The sequence below is a fragment of the Cheilinus undulatus genome, linkage group 20, assembly GCF_018320785.1.
Source record: "Cheilinus undulatus linkage group 20, ASM1832078v1, whole genome shotgun sequence".
NCBI classification, from domain to species: domain Eukaryota; kingdom Metazoa; phylum Chordata; class Actinopteri; order Labriformes; family Labridae; genus Cheilinus; species Cheilinus undulatus.
This window is the reverse complement of record NC_054884.1, coordinates 5,353,072-5,370,219: the sequence shown is the minus strand read 5'-3', so window position 1 is coordinate 5,370,219 and position 17,148 is coordinate 5,353,072. Positions and strand designations below refer to the sequence as shown.

Sequence of the window (17,148 nt, the reverse complement as noted above, 5' to 3'; positions counted from 1 at the left end):
CTGAAAATCCTGAGTTGTACTACCTGTGTGCGGCCAGCAGATGGCGCCATAAACGCACTAATGTTTCATCCATGTGGTTCGTGGTGCACACAGCCTCCTCCTTTCCGTTAACTAAATTCTTTTCTTTTTTTATCGACAGAAACAGCAAATATAATTCCCTGAGATGATCTGAAACTTTTTCTCTTGACTTTTATTTTGAAGGTTTTCATGAAGGTGGGCGGGTTTGTGGACTTGGCACCTCCACACATTTGCGTTGTCGGCGCACATCTGGAGAGAGAGCGGGTTGGTTCTGAATTTGAAACAAACTCTCCTCCTCCTCCTAAGAAAACGCGCATGTCTGACTCGTCCGGAAACTGTATGAAGTGAAGCTGGGACAGGAGTTTTCATCGATGGAAGGGCTGCCCGGCTACAGCAGCTCCAACAGCTGGATGTAGTGTGGAAACATCTGCAGCGGAGTGCGTAAAAATGCAGCTGAGCAGCTCCGTGCCTGACTGGAACATCCCAGGAATGAGTCCATAACAGGCTGAGAGGACATGATAGGAGCTACTTCTCTTTATTTGGGATTATATGCAACAGTTTGGCACGTGCAGGAATATTTAATCTGATCAGAGTGGAATGAATGTGATGAAACTTTCCTCTGAGGAGTTACGCTCTCTCCCACCGAGACCACCGACCGTACCTGCAGCTCCACCGAGGAGACGGTTCGTCAAGGTGGGGAGGAAGACCAGTGATGGATCTCAGCAGTGAGTATGACCCAGAAACAAAGACGGAATTTACACTGTGTATGAATTCATTCTGCAGGACTTTACAGGATTGTATTTGGTCTTCTGTGCCACGCTGTTTTCCTTTGGAGAATCTGTTATCATCTCCTCCTGCTGCAAACTCAGAAACATCAGCTGGTCCAGTAGTCCTCTGAAGGAACCTCCTCCTGAACTTTGTCCCATCTCCACAGGATCTCTGGAGTTCTGTCAGAGGGACCATTGAGGTCTTGGGCCACTACAATAGTTTCTGAATGCTCTACATGTTTGACAAAAGCATCACAGCTTCATTTCCAGATATTATTATAGTGTAGAGCAGTGGTTCCCAAGGTGGGGGTCGGACCTCCCCTGGGGGGTCGTGAGATGCCTTCAAAGAACAAGAATATTTTAAAATGATTTTAAGTTTTATATTTTCCCAATTTTTGTAGATTTACATGCATGCAATCAGTTCAATTTTAAATAAAAACATGATCATCTGGTGAGATTCACGCTGAAGTAATGCTTACAACAGGGGTGTCGAACTCAATCACAGCAGGGGCTTTAGGTCTAACCTGAGAGCCCAACAGGATCAACATTTAACCAGAACTGTAAACCTCACTAATAAAATATTAAAAAACAGCACTGATGATAAATCATTTGGAAATTCAAAAAAATAAAAATGATAAGTTTAAAGGCTCAAATCTGAGATAAAAATTCCAATTTATTAGTTCAAAAGATCAGAACACGATATTTCAAATAGAAAAAAAAAGTTTTTAAAGAGTAAATATATGATGAGAAAGTTAAATCATAAGTTTTAAAGGTCAAAATATGAGATCAAATTTGAAATCATGAGTTTAAAAGTCAAAATATGACTTAAAACTTTAAAATTTTGAGTCTGATGGTTCAAAATATGTGATTAAAAAGCCAAAATGAGGACTTGAAAATGTCAGAATATGAGATAGAATTCAAAATGATGACTTTAAAAGTCAAAATATGACTTAAAATTTTAAATTGGGAATCTAAAAGATAAAAATGTGACATATAAAGTCCAAATTATGAGCTGAAATGGTCAAAGCATGAAATGATAAGTCAAAATCATAAGTTTGAGTCATAGGCTTGAGATACAAAATTGAAAATATGATATGATATGATATAATATACTCTTTACTTTTTCAGATTTTAATTGCTTAACAAGGATATGATAAATAATCAAGTTGAAGTTTACATTTTTATACTGGAGGAAATCTGCAGACCTCATACTGGTGGGCCAGTTAGAATACAAATATGATATGATCTCGCAGGCCGGATATAATCGTTCCATGGGCCGGATTTGGCCCCCAGGCCTTGAGTTTGACACCTGTGGCTTACAACATCCTTGAAATTGAGGTCTGCACAAGACTATTCTTGAATAGCAAAACTATGTGCAGCTATGGCTCAAGCACCCTTAGTGACCATGGGTGTCTCTGTCACTGTTATTTTGGGGGTCGCGGGCTGAAAGGTTTGGAGACCCCTGGTGTAGAGTAGGGCTGGGAAATTAATTGGAAATTAGAGTAGATCGCAACATGGCCTGATGCAATTTTTAAATCAAAGACATTACAATATATCCTTGACCTGAAACGTGTCAAAAGGCCGGTTAGATACCTTTTTTTGCAGCAGAGATTTTATGCTCTACACATTATGCTTACATACAAATTACAACAGTTTACAAAAATCCTACCTTTCCTGTTCATGTATATTATTTTCTTCATCAAAACAAGAAAAAATTTGTATCTTCCCCTTCAGTATTGCAACTGATGTTAGATTTGCTATTTGCTGAGCCAAAATCACCATTAGATACTTTTCCAAATCTTTCATCCCTAGTTTTATTTATCTATTTTTGTGCTGGTTTAATATAGAATGGATCATTGCTTGTGTTTGTTGTACAATCCTTAAGATGAGGAACCTAAAAATATTTGCATATTAAATCGCAATATTGTGGGGAAAAAATGCAATTTGATTATTTTTGCAAGCCGTTCAGCCCGAGTGTAGAGGGTGAGTGTGATAGGCTGGAGCTCCCCTGCTTAGCTTTTATATGTGCTGCAGAAATAAATGTCACATTAAATACTGGAGGGACAGAATTCTGAAAACACATTTGGTGACCCCAAAAACATCCATCACGACCCAACGACCCACCCAGGTCAGGAGCCAGAGTTTGGGACGGAGTGCCAAAGCACGTCGCATGAGCACATCCAGATGTGTGAGTCCTCCTGAGAAAAGCCACTTTATTTGACAGATTAGGCATGTACAAGAGATCTGTCTTTACTTTTGGAGCATCTTCAAACACAGACAGTGGTGCTGCTGCTGGAAACAGACACACTCTCAAGGGGTTCATTATAAAATGCATACTGGTGGTTTTTCATACGTAGATATATAGATATATATATACAAGTTAGATAGATAGATAGATAGATAGATAGATTATGTACACATTTTTTTAGCTAGAAACCCTCACATAGATAAATGCATTAATGGCATTGTGTACTAAATACAATAGAATTAGCTCTAAAGCAATGAATGGATGGATCTCAAAATGAGGGTGCAACAAGCTTTATGCTATAAAGGAGGAGGCTGGGGTGGAGGAGGTTAAGCTTTGCTAGCAGCAGTGTGGTGCTTCAGCTTTAATGCAAGCAGGGATTACTGAGAACTACGACACATTTAAATGCACTGCTGTGTTGAGAGAAAGAGCTGTGATTGGCCGTAGGATCTGGGAGGGGGTAGTTGGGATCAAATGGCCATCAGCTGATCACAGCTGGGTGTCTAATGAACTATTGCTTAACTTCATTAACCATTTCACCTCTAGTGCTGAACCATTTTGAAATAAAAATCTCTTATTCCAAATTCTTATTGCAAATCTTTTATTAAGCACTGTTTTGAAGGGAATGATCAGTTTTATGCCTTTCTCATTTTTAATAAGAAACACACAAAAACAAGGATAATAGGGCTTTAGGTGAACTATTCTTTAAAAATGTCACTTTTGCATGATATGTAGAGCATAAAATCTCTACTGCAAAAATATTTAAAGTTCAGATTTCTAAGTCTCTTTGCAGGGCAGCAGGGCATGCAGCAGCTCTTCTGCACTGTTTCAAGTGTTTTGTCTCCTCCTCAGTGTAAAATGGAACTGATGTCTTCTGGGTGTTCCCTTTAATTCATAGGAACAGTAAAATAAACCACTAAGCCGTTTAAAGTACACTTTAAAGTACATATAATTTACATTACATATATATTCGAAAACCATGAAGTTCTTATGTGAGCATCAACCTCAGCTAACTTCAGCTGAATATTTTATCATAATTAATCAACCACAATCAGCCTGTATTCAACCACCACTCTGTTGTTTTCCTACTTGTGCCACTTTCACTAATATTTTGAGAAACCCTAATATCTAAGTGATGGCGTCACTGCAGAGAACCTTTGAGCTGCAGCATTAAGAAGCTTACAGGCTTGGTTAAAAGAAAACAACACTTCTTTATTCCATTACTATACTGAGTGCTGAAGGAGGCATGCTGAGGCAGACTGGAGGGTTTGGTGCTGAGGACAGACTCATCAGGACAGGTTTCAGTGTCTTGTCAGAAGTTTAACTGTGTGAATTTCTTGTACTTACTCTAGAGTCAGCTATTGTTCTGCAACTCTTTCCTTCTACAAAACACTTCTTCTTGGAGGAAGTGATGAGCATACATGTTTAGCTAGAGGATATTTCTTCAGGATGCTCTTAATCGAAGACTTCTCTTTTATTCTCCAGATCAGCTTCGTCCACTTCGTCCAGCAGCAGGTCAGCCGAGGGCGTGGCCATCAGACAGCCCAGCAAGAGCCGCATCCGTCGCCATACCAACCGGCTCTCAGGTGTCTTCCTCCGTGTTCCCGCCTCCAGCTCAGGGTCCATGGCACTGACGGCAGGCATTAGATCGTCTCTGTCCATCCAACCCAGGAAAGGCAGCGGTACGTAAAACCTAACTCACATGTCTTTGCACTTCTAGTCACAAAACATAAAGTCAAGTCAATTCTAGCTCTTTTTTAAATGGTGGTATGAAGTTAAAAGGAAGCCTACTGGATTAGTCTCTGCACAGACTAAGAATATTGTCATGAAAGTTTTTGTTGATGTTTCCATCATGCATATACTCTCTCCCTCTCAAAAGAATAATCCAAGAAAACAGTTCAAACACTAGAGAAAAATCAGCATCTTCTGATCCTGCTCCGACAGCAGGATTAAATATCTCAGACTATTTTTGTGCTAGAAATCAAAACATCTCAATTTCAAACATGCACTGTGTGCTCTGCTGCGGATTCTTTTCACTGTACAGAAGCAGAAACAATTCAAAATCAAACAGGTGAGGTAATGGACAACAAATGATAGCACATACATAAAAACTTCCTCTAAGAACAATGTAAAGAGGTGAGTCTGTCTGTAAACTTTCCCTATGAGCTGATTTATTTACAGGTGTCTGTGATTAATGCGCACCGCTCCGATGTTTGATCTTGTGCTGCAGAATAAATGACGTTTTAAACTCACCACTGCTTCTCTAATACTCTAGTAGCTCATTTTCTGTTTAAATGTTTTTTCCCAAACAAAATAATTTCTTTCTTTCTGATAGGAGATGAGAGGCACACATGGCAGCAGAGATATTTTTAGCTTTAACATGTTTTAATCTAAAGTGACTCATGCTGAGGTTATACCGGTTCTTTTATTGTTTTTAATAAAAGTTTCATTTTGGGATACACAATGACTGTGGGGGAACGAGGAGAAAGAAGAGAGAGAGAGAAATAGCACAGATTTAAACACCAGCTTTGATTCAGTGTTGGCTCCACCACTTTTAATGCCTGTTGCATTAAGCACTGGCCTTTGTGGATTAGGTGCTATTTGTAAATGCATGTTAAAGGAGCAATTTTGCACTGAAATTTCAATATTCCTCCCCCTGCTCATTATTTACATATATGTAACAAAATATGTTTGCACATTTGAGCAGTTTGCATGTATTTCCTCTTTGCATGTGCTCTGTGGATCTAGTGCAGTCCTGTTTTATTTTTTGCCACTTTCAGAACTATATAGCGTGCAAAAATCCACACTTCTTGAGGGAATCTGCCCCAAAGTGTTTAACAAAAAGATATAAAAATTTATTTAAAAAAAGATATAAACAGCTTAAATCAGTGAAGATTTTTAGATTTATGTCTGCCCTCCCTGCATTTCATAACATTCAGTTTTGTCTTGCAAGGCCAAAAACTACACAATACATATTTTGAGGGGGTGGGCTTCAATTAGGGTAAACCAAGCTGAGACAAATAGCAGTCAATAACAAGGCAGTTTGCATTGTTTTGAGGTAAAAGGGGAACTTTTATGACCATCATAAATGCTCCATAGAAATATATCAGCAATGATTTCCAAACATCGGGTTTCAGAATTTCATTTGGAGAAGTGTTTGGACCTTTAGGAGATTTTCGAGGCAGCAGATGAAGCAAACTGTGAGGCTAAATCCTCAGAAAGATGTTCCTGCTTAGAATCCTTTTACTCTATGAATGTGCTTTTCTTGTCTTGCCAGTTGTCATTGATCTAATGTATTGTGAGCAAAAACAAATGGCATGGCATGGCATGGATTTTTGATGTACTAGTCTGAATATCATCGACACAGAGGATATAACATGCTTGTGTTTTGGTTCCACTCCCTTTGTTGTCATGCAGTGATCTCCTCAGATGTCTTAAAAGCTGACGACCCGTCTGAGCTGTCCAATCAGATGACAGCTCCGGGAATCCTGAAGATCTTTGGAAATGACATCTGCGAGGGAGCTCACTACAAGAGCGTCCTGGCCACCACTCACTCCAGTGCAAAGGAGCTGGTCAAAGAGGCCCTGGAACGGTACGGCCACGTGTAATCTCAGCATGAGTCAATGTATGTCTGTCTGCCATATGTGGCTGCTTTGCATGTGTGTGATTTATATGGAGTTCATCCACACGCTTCCTGTGCTGTAACACCTTTGTGTTATGTCATTTATTTATAAAAGCAGTCAGAAGAATCCTTGATGCACAAAACTTTGGCATCTGATGAAAGGAAAAATGTTCAATCAGGACATTTCAAGCGAATTAAGCCAACGCTCCTCTCTGTTCTTTTTTATAATAATAGCACAGTGAACACAGTGTTCAAATACTTTGCACTGAAAGATTGTGATCAAACCACAGAGTTGTGTGAAAGACAGCCAGTGTCAGCCAGGGCTGTGAGGCAGCTTCTCTCCAGAGAGCCAATGTCTGTCTGTCTTTGCTTACGTTTCAGCCAAAAGCATAATGGAATGATTAATGCAAGTGGTTTTTTTAGCTTGTAGACGATGAAATGAATCACTTTTTCTCGGTGAAAGTTTACACTGTAGCATGACATTTAGCCAGATCATTACTTGATATCTTATTTAGTTATGGTTTGGCAAAAGCATTAAAGGAAATTTCAACTCTGCCTCGTGATATGTTCGCTTCTGTTGACCTACTTTATGCAGGTTTAATGCACACACTTAACTTATGTTCACGCACAGTCATCACTTTGTCTTGGGCTGTAGCAGTCATAAAAAGACAACATTCAACATCATGCACACTAAAGAGTATTAATGAATAATGTCAGAATGTTGCAAGGCAGTCTGGGTCACAACAGAACAAGTTAAGCAACTAATGCCAGCCTCACACCAGAGGACTTGGCTAAAACTTTTAAAAGACTAACATCTGAGACCCTCTCACATCTAAAGACATTTTTCAGCAAGCTGCAGAGCTCTTAGTCACAGACTAGAGAAGAGAAGAGAAGAGAAGAGAAAGACTAGGGGCGGCTATCTACAAGACTAGAATAAGGTTCCTTTTGAGATATTTCCCATCATGCATCTGCATCATGCATCAATATCAGACACATTGGATGTTGTTGCATCACAATACCAAAGACACTTAAATCACACCTAATGACTTTTCAACCAATTTCAAAGTTGCAGGCAATATTCCAAAGTTAAAGTAAAATCATGAATCTTGCTAAAGTCTCAGTCATCAGCTGTAAGGTGGTCATAAAACCTGACCTGAGCTGTTTTAGGCAGTCTATCCTCAGTCTTGGCATTACAACAATATCAAACATGTTTGATGTTCTTGTACATCTTTTGTCTGGTTGTATGCAAATTGGGTTTTTAATGATGCGACAGCCATCAACAACCAATGGGAGCCGGTGTTGTGGGTAACATGAACGTGAGCGTTGTTCAGTCAGAAGCCGCTTAATGGCCACTCGTAACTCAAGAGATGGAGAAACGTTTCTGCTCAGAGCTGCACAATTTAAAAAAGGGAAGCTTAATATAAGATAAAAACACTAAATCTGAGAAGAAAGTAGGGCTGGGAAATTAGTCGCAAATTTGATTAACTTGCAACTTTCAAATCGCAGAAGGTGCAATATTTCTTTAACCTGAAATTTGTGTCAAAATACCGGTTCAAAACTTCTTTTTGCAGCAGAAATGTTATGTGTTACATATCATGCGATCATTCTAGTGGCATATTTTTAAAATAGTGTACAAAAAATCATATTTTCTTCATTTTTTAAATGTTTTCATATTAAGAGAACAGTATAAAATCATCATTTCCTTTAATACAACAGTTCATATCCAATTTGCAAAATGAGTCAAAATCATCTAAATTTGATATTTTTTCAAAATTGTCCAGCCCTAATATAAACTAATACTGTGTTGGTTATAGTTTAGAATGGCTTATTGCTTGTTTTTATTGGAAAATACATGAGATGAGGACCTAAAGAAATAATCGCGTATTAAATTGCAGTCTCAATATTGGGAAAAAATTTGAAATTAGATTATTTTCATAAATCGTTCAGCCCTAGAACAAAGGTACTCAAAACTAGTGAAACTATCTGTCCAAGCAGCAAGATAATTTGACTTAATAAGATATCTTGAAATAAGACTGTTAATCTAGAACTAAGTAAGTCGACAGAACCCTTCAAAAGGGTTAAAATAAGCAGAAAATGCTGGTTTTAAGAGATTGCTTAAAACTGAACTTCTTACAGCCTAAAATAAGTGAGCTATACTAAATATAAGCAAATTAATTTCTTTATTTTCTTGCTCTTAGCAAATTAAGCTGAAAAATTATAATAATATAATAAAATATTATCAAATTTAGTGAAAAAAATAGTTAATATTAGTAAAGTACGATTAAGCTGGGTCTTAAAACAGGTTGGTTCATCTTGAAATAAGTCTAAATCCTGTTAAGACTAAACCATGAAACTTAAAACCAGTCCAAGTTTTAGACTATTCATTAATGTTTCTACTGAAATCAGGATATATAATTTCTTTCCAATTATGTTTTAACGTGTTTGAAGTCAGAAGTGTTCTGCTCAGTAAATTTCATTTTTTATTGATGCTTTTTGTGTGATTCTTAAATCAAGTAACTTGAGTTTGTTACTGAATCTTGAAACAAGATCTATTTTGATGAGACTGTGGGTGAGAGAGCTAATGTAGCTTATTTTAAGAGTTATTTAGTTTAAGGAGTTCCTGACTGAGACAAAAAAAAGATTTGATCATGCTTGATTCAAGATTCTACTTTAAAGTCACACAATAAATAAAAGAAATTAAATTTTAAAACAGGATAAATTATCTAACACTTCTTAATCTAAGTTTTAAAATCTTGTCTGTCAGTTCATCCCAGTCTGACATGACATTTACGGTAAATCTCCATTGGGTCTTTCAAAGTAAAACAGTTTCTGTAGTGAGACAACCTTCGTTTTTGTATGGTACTTTTTTTTTTAAGTGTCCCGCACAGTTCTTTGGTTGTTGCAGTGAATTACAAAGGTGCTTCTTTTATTAATTTTTTCTTTTGTCTGCCCAAAGGTTGTTGTGAATTTCCACCAGATGCATGATGGGCAATGATGTCAAGAGAAATCTTATCTTAGTCTTGTAGTTAGTGACCTGATGGTACCGATGGTAGGTTTCTACGTCACAAAAGACATGCCTTTTTAGAAACGATTTTTCAAAGCAGGTGTCAGTTTGAGTTCATTAAAAAGCCATAAAATGCAGATTTTTATCATTTTGGTGCAAATGTCAGAAATAACAGCAGCATTGATGTGTTTTCACTGCTTCTTTAATAAATGGAGGGCGGAACTTTCTTCCAAGCAGGGCAGGCTAACCGAACCTGGGGGCGGAGCTAACTCCCCACATGACATCATGAGGGGAAAATCTGAGAACAGCTTATTTTAGCACACATTTCCTGCAAGATGGAGAAAGAGAAGGGGGTGGGGGGGATTTGTCTGATTCTTGGGGGGATTGTGGACAGACCAGGGACACATATGTTTGTTAGAAAATCCTGAAAAAGCGTATTTTGCATATGTGACCTTTAATATTCACCCTAACTTTCTTCTAGGTACGGCCTGAGCAAGAGGGAGGCTGAATCCTACGTTCTTTGTGACACCATCGGCTCCATCGGCAATTCTCAGTGGAAGACGGAAGGTTTCCGAGTTGTTGGCGACAATGAGAAGCCCCTCCTCCTTCAGTCGCTATGGAAACCCAGAGAAGGCCTGGCGAGACGGTTTGAACTGCAGAAGAGGAGCTCAGTGGAGGAGAAGGCGTTGAAAGACAAAGACACCGTCACTGCGGGTAAATGGCTGTCGCCTCAGCGTGACTAAAAACCTCCCTCAGTCTAAGAGTGTCTGCATGTCCTCAAATAAAAACTGTTACTGTTAAAGACAGCATTGTTACATTCACTTTTAGAGTTCCCACAGTAAAATGTTGGCACGTTTTCTGGTGAAAATCAGCCAAGCCACACAAACCGAACCATATTTAATAGGTCTGTAATTTATTTTTCTCTCTCTTTAATTTCTCTTACAAATTTGGACTTACGTTTCATTCTTACAGCCATTAGACGTTCACTTTAATGAACAATGCAGACACACTGTGATTTAATGAAGCTTTTTCCACTGTCACACCCTTTCTGTTAAACTTTTTACATTCACTGATATTTACAAAGCATGAAAAATGTCCAGAACTTTCCACAGAGACTGGAAACAAACCTTTTATGACGCTGTAAACACGAACACCGGACCACTTTCTGTCATTTGTACAGCGTAAAGCTGCGGTTGACACAGCTGTGGTCATGGTGTAAAAGCGTGTCCTGTTTTGTGTTTTGCTTTTATGAATGGTGCAGCCTGTGATAGCGCTCTATCGTTGTCACTGCTCAGTGGGTGGACTTTTTTATTTCCATGGGCTCTCTCTCTTTTTCCGCTGAGGTCTGTTTCCTGCATGAGGCTTCTCCATGTTGACTCTGGCATAATCATAACATGTACCAATGACAGGACACATGTAGGCTCTCACAGCTCACCTCGCTTTAGGAAACGGGTGTCACCATATTCCATCACACCCTGCTTCATGTATTTTTACTGCAGCTCAGTTTGACAACATTTGAGATGGAACTTTTAACTTCCTTCTCCAGTTTAAATGTTATTTACAGTGTAAGCTCCTACTTATCATGAAAACATAAAAATCAAGTTTAAACCACTACTGATTCACATGACGTGTAGCATGTGATAAGCATCAGTATTCACCTCATTCATGGCAGTATTTAGTAGAATCACCTTTGGCTGCAATCACTGCACTGAGTCTGAAATTGCACGTCTGGATACTGCAATTTTACTCCATTCTTCTTTGCAAAACTGGTCAAGCTCTGTCAGGTTGCACAGGGATCAGGCATGAACAGCCTTTTTCTATCCACCATTTCTCTCTTGGGTTGAAGTCTGGGATTTGACTCAGCCACTCCAGAACATTCACCTTGTTGCCTTTAAACCAGGGGTGTCAAACTCAATCACAGCAGGGGCCAAAATCTGAATTTAGGTTTAACCTGTGGGCCTAACAGGGTCAGGATTTAACCAACAACTGTTAACCGTGTTTTCACAGGTAATGAAAAAATCAAAATGATTGAATATTACAGCATCAATGTTACTGTGTGTCCATGTCAAATAAATGCTAAATAAACAAATAAATGAGTTAAAGGCTCAAAATCTGAGATAAAAAGTCAACTTTATAAGTCCAAAAAGTCAAAATACAAAATTAAAAGTCAAAAAAAGGTTTTAAAAGGCAAATATATGAGATAGAGACTTACAATCATGAGTTAAAGGTCAAAATATGAGATAAAATTCAAAATAGTGACTCTAAAAGGTCAAAATATGAAATGAAATTCTGGATCGCGAGTTTAAAAAGTGAAAATACGGGATTAAAAGTCAAAGTTAGGAGTTTGAAAGGTCACAATATGATTTAAAATGAAAAATTGTGAAAATAAAAGGTATCATCATGAGAGAAAAAGTCAAAGTTATGAATTTAACAGGTCAAAATATGAAATAAAAAGTCAAAATGCTAAGTTTAGGTCATAATCTTGGGATGCAAAATGAAAATATGAAATGAAAACACAAATTAATTTTTTTCCCTCATTCCTGACTCTTTTACTCTGTACTTTTTTTAGATTTTTATGACTTAACAAGGGTTTTATTTTTTTAATCTTCAAGGTTAAATTTACATTTTTATACTGGAGGAAATCTGCAGACCTCATTCTGGTGAGCCAGTTCTAATTAATTTATGATATGATGTAGCGGGCCAGGAAAAACTGCACCGTGGGACGCATTTGGCCCCTGGGCATTGGGTTTGACACCTGTGCTTTAAACCATGTGTGTGTTCCTTTCGCTGTATGCTTTGGGTCATTGTCTTGCTGGTAGTTAAATCTTCTATCAAGTCGTAGTTCTCTTGCAGACTGAATAAGATTGTCCTCCAGGATTTTCCTATATTTTGCCACATTCATTTTACCCTCTACATTTACAAGCATTCCATGGCTGGCTACCAGAAAGCATCCCCACAGTATGATGCTGCCACCACTTTGCTTCACAGTGGGGATGGTGTGTTTGGGGTGATGTGCAGTGTTTGGTGTCCACCAAAAATAGCATGGGATGGACCATGGAGTCTCCCACATGCCTTCTGGTGAACTCTAGTCCAGATTGAATCTGAGTTTTCTTCAACAGTGCCTTTCTCTTTGCCACTCTCCCATAAAGCTCTGACTGGTGAAGAACCCGGCCAACAGTTGTTGTCTGCAGAGTCTCTCCATCTCAGCTGCTGAAGCTTGGAACTCCTTCAGAGTAGTCATAGGTGTCTTGGTGGTGGTCTACTTCTTGCACACTCACTCGGTTTGTGAGGGCGTCCTGATCTAGGCAGATTTACACATGTGCCATAGTCCTTCATTTCTTGATGATGGATTTTACTGAACTCTGGGGAGTTTTTCAACAGCCTTGTCTCTGAGTTTCTTGGAGTGTTCTTTTGTTTACATGATGGAATGGTAGCCATGGACACTTATTAACCAGAGACTGGACCTTCTGGATCACTTGAGACACATTCACTGCACTCAGATGATCCCCAATGCACCAATTGTGAGACAACTAGCACCATGTGGCTGGGCGTCTGTTGAATTAGGTCAGTCACTTTAAAGGAGGTGAATGTTTATGCAGTCACGTATTTAACATTGCATATTTTTATTTAATTGTCATTACTTTGTAGAAATCTGATTTCACTTTGGCATTAAAGAGGGTTTTTTTGTTATTTTTTGTCAAAGAAACCAAATTATATGGACCATAACTCATTTATAAAATCAATAAAAGGATGAAACATCCATTGAGGTGAAAATCATCAATGCTTCTACAACACAGTTCATTTGTTCATGCTTCCATACCAGCAGCCGACAGGGGCAGACGGCATCATGTGATTCCTATTGAATGCTTTAGGAGATTTTCTTCAAAATTTGGACTATCGTTCATTCTGACTTAAGGATGAATTCAATTTTGCAGGTCAAATATCATGGTTATTGGGCCTCATTGTATCCCTTACCCTGATCAGTATAATCTCCAGGGTTTTACCATAATCGAGCCTCCCTTGCTTTACATGTTTGTTTATCTCCCTACCCTGTTAGGTATCAACGCCCAGGCTCGAAAGCTGCAGAAGAGCCGCTCCAGAGTGACCTCCACCTTCATGGAGAGGACGATGGGACGAAACTACAAAATGTGGCGGAGCAAAAGTGAGATGGACCTCTTAGACTCTGATGCAGAGAACCAAGAGGAGACGGAAAGTGAAAACTGTCAGAAGGATCGGAGCGTGAGCCTGAATAACACCTCAGCGCAGACTTACAAGTGTTCAAAAACACGTCCAGAACAGAATCACATTCAAAGTGTCGCAGTTCCCTCTGAGGGGGACGGCAGCCCGCGGGCAAAAACAGAGAGCCTCTGTCCATCCAAGCTGAGGGGCGAGCGGGAAGGAGAGGAGTCAGAGAGGGAGGAGACGGAGAGCAGCGACGATAGCACCACACAGTACTCCATTCACCCTCCTCACGACTGTCCATACCTGCTGCTGCTGCAGGGCTGCAGCCCAGCACAGGTATCTCATTCACACATACATGCTGAACCTATGTTTAGAGCCTGTAGGAGGTAAAGAGTCATTAGTTTTTCTTTCAGATAAAGTTATATGTCTCCTTTTGGGAATTTATCTGATTTGTAGCACCCTAAAAATCTAACTTAAATCTTTTGCCCCAGACAATGTTGGATAGCGTTATTTTTAGTAACTCATCATGTTACAAAATTATTGCCTCTCAAAAGTGACTTGAGTTACCCGGAGACTTCTAGTGATTTGTTATTTGCCCTCTGATGTCAGTGTTTGGTGTGGCACACTGATGGGCAAAGTCTGTATTTTTTTTTAATTTACAGATCTGGTACTGTAGTGAACTTTCTGGACTGACTGTGCAGACTAGCAAATTATTTAGACCTATATTTGACTCAGAACATGGCTGAACAAATACAATCATAATGTAATCTCTGTAAGGCTAAAGTGTTTTTCCTGCTGATTACTGAGTTTTCTGCTAAATATTAAAATAACAATAATATAGGCGGCTCTTTCTAGCTCTCTCCATTATGCAGACCCTCACAAAGGATATGCAATATGACGGTTAGAATTCAAGCTAGCAGTAATAAATGATTGTTCTCTGATTTAAATTGATAAAAAAAGACGTTCAATATCAGGTTTACTGGTGTCATCATTAAAGTCCCAAAAACTCACAAGTTCCAGGCTCAATGAAAATGCTGCTGCAAAGATTCAAAGGCATCAATAGCATCAATGGGAAGGCACAACGGCTAGCTTCAAGAAGAGAAACAAGTAAGAGGCAATGACAGCACAGTTCAGGAAGGCATTTTAATGATCACATTCAGAGAAAAACTGTCACGCAGACGACATTCTTTGCTGCTGCAGTGTGTCCTGTGGTTCTTCTTCGCTGCTCTAAAACTGGTAGCTCATACAGTGCTTTCCAGCAGTGAAGAAGAATTGATTTCTGGTTTATAGCGCTAACATTTATCATGGCTAAACAAAGCAAAATGTAAAGCTAAACCAAACATTTTCAGACGGGTGAATAAACTTGTTACTCATCGTTACCAATACCTGCATTTTAAGCAGTATTGGTCGTATTTCAGTTACTGGGATGGTACTAGGAGCAACTCTAAATGATGCCTACATAAGATAACGTGTGTGCAAAGACAAACTGATGCAGATTAGAAGAGCTGTTAATAGAGCAGCGATGCAAGGACATGCGTTTGGGTTGCCAAGATTGAAAGAAGTACAAGCAAAAGAAAGTCACTGAAAACAGCTGAAAGGAAAGCAAGTGTCAAAACTATTTACAATTCCTTGTGCAGCCTCTGATATTTTTGACTGTGAAAAGATGCAGAAAAGTTTCATAAACTCAACAAAGAAAAAATTCATATACATATATGCATGTATATACAAACATATATATATATATATACGACCTGCGCAAATGGCAGAGATGCTGATTTGCATGGTTTTAGTCTTGTTTGTGGACCTATGGATGATGAAATATGGTCATTAACTATTTAGAATTCTAAGTGAAGTGAGTCAGAAGCTCAAGGCAAGGTATAAACAAAGTTGATTAAATGCTGTTTTTGAACCATTTGGAGTACAAGCTCAACAATGTGTCTTTAGAAAGATAACACTGACGTATTTCCTAATCTGTCAGACCCACTATAGCTGCTACAGGTATGAAGTAATACAACAAAAAACAAAACAGCCCCCCCCCAAATCTGACAGTTTTGTAGAAGACTGCAGCTATGGAGGTATGCTAACACAGTGGTTCTCAACGTTCTTTCACTGAAGTTTCCCTTAGTGAAATATTTTTTTAAGCCAAGTACCCCTTTAACAGCTTTAAGCATTTTAGCTGAAAAAAAGACGTTAAACACATCAGTGTCAGATTTTTTAAAACTTTGTAACTGATAAACACTTTAAAATCTCAGACAATTGAAAAACATTTTAGATTCTAATAATCCAAGGCCAAATTCATGGCAAATTTTCTCATCACTAAAATGTGGGTGTTCCAACTAATGTCGTGAAAACTGTGACTGGACAGGCACAAAACCAGCATGCAAAACACAGCTCATTTTGATCTATTAGGAAATAAAAAGTATAACTTAAAACTTGTTTAAAAAAAAAAAAAGATAATAAATAGATAAAAATGGTAAGGATGTGTGCAAACAAAAATAGTTAACACTTCTGAATTTAGAAAGTTTCCTCTTAAAAATCTTAGGTGGTGTACCAACATGTACATCTGTCTTGTGAAGTGAAGTGCTGACTTCATGCTACTGTTGGCTAATTTCATCCCACATATAAAAACACAAAGGGCCGGTGTTACGGGCTAATCCCGGGTAAATAAACTAGATCAGAAACTAAAGCCCCTGACATCTAATGTATTAAAGAAAAGAGGAAAGAAAACAGGACTGGTTTTCAGTGTTGGAAACACAAGCTGGGCAAGCTCACTTTCTCTGGCCTAGTTCGTCCTGCAAGCATTGCGTGGTTTTGGTGAGCCCAAGCTTCTTTTCAGGTCAGTTTTAGTTTGGTTGGGATTTAACTCAAAAACAATGACTAGTTTCATTGAAGTCCGTGGGATTTGGGTTTGCTGTAGAGTCTGATTTGGCATCTTCTCCTTCTCTCAGTGGCAGCATTCCCCTCCACCTGAGTCTTGTGACGTCATTTAAAGGTGACACTGTCGCAGCTTCGCGAACACCACTGTCATGGTGCATTCAAGACGGTCGGACATTCCAACACAGCTTAACCCATTGGTTATTTCCCACATGAAAACCAGTCCAAAACAATTTACAAAGAAAAAGAAAGGAAAGGAAGAGGGACTCTAGCTATCATGCTTATTCCTAGCACTGGGGATGGGTTCCTCCTGGACATAAACATCAGTGATTGACAGGTGAGGTCATGTGCCAGTCTGGGTCAAACCATCCTGCCATGAGGGGGGGACTCGGGATTTTTTTAGAACAATTAAACTGAATATCCAAATAAATATAAA

The 17,148-nt window shown here is 38.7% G+C and overlaps 1 protein-coding gene across 2 annotated transcripts in view; it reads left to right on the top strand.

Annotated features, from left to right (window-relative positions):
* Positions 1–375: 375 nt before the first annotated feature.
* The window catches only part of LOC121527948 (ras-associating and dilute domain-containing protein-like), a 50,937-nt gene continuing 34,164 nt past the window's right edge, over positions 376–17,148 (top strand). For both annotated transcript variants that reach the window (XM_041814998.1, XM_041815000.1), the window contains exons 1-5: positions 376–743; positions 4,516–4,712; positions 6,448–6,622; positions 10,138–10,370; positions 13,714–14,174. In XM_041814998.1, coding sequence (XP_041670932.1) covers positions 616–743; positions 4,516–4,712; positions 6,448–6,622; positions 10,138–10,370; positions 13,714–14,174 — 1,194 coding nt within the window. In that variant the 5' untranslated portion in view covers positions 376–615. The remainder of the gene's footprint in view (positions 744–4,515; positions 4,713–6,447; positions 6,623–10,137; positions 10,371–13,713; positions 14,175–17,148) is intronic.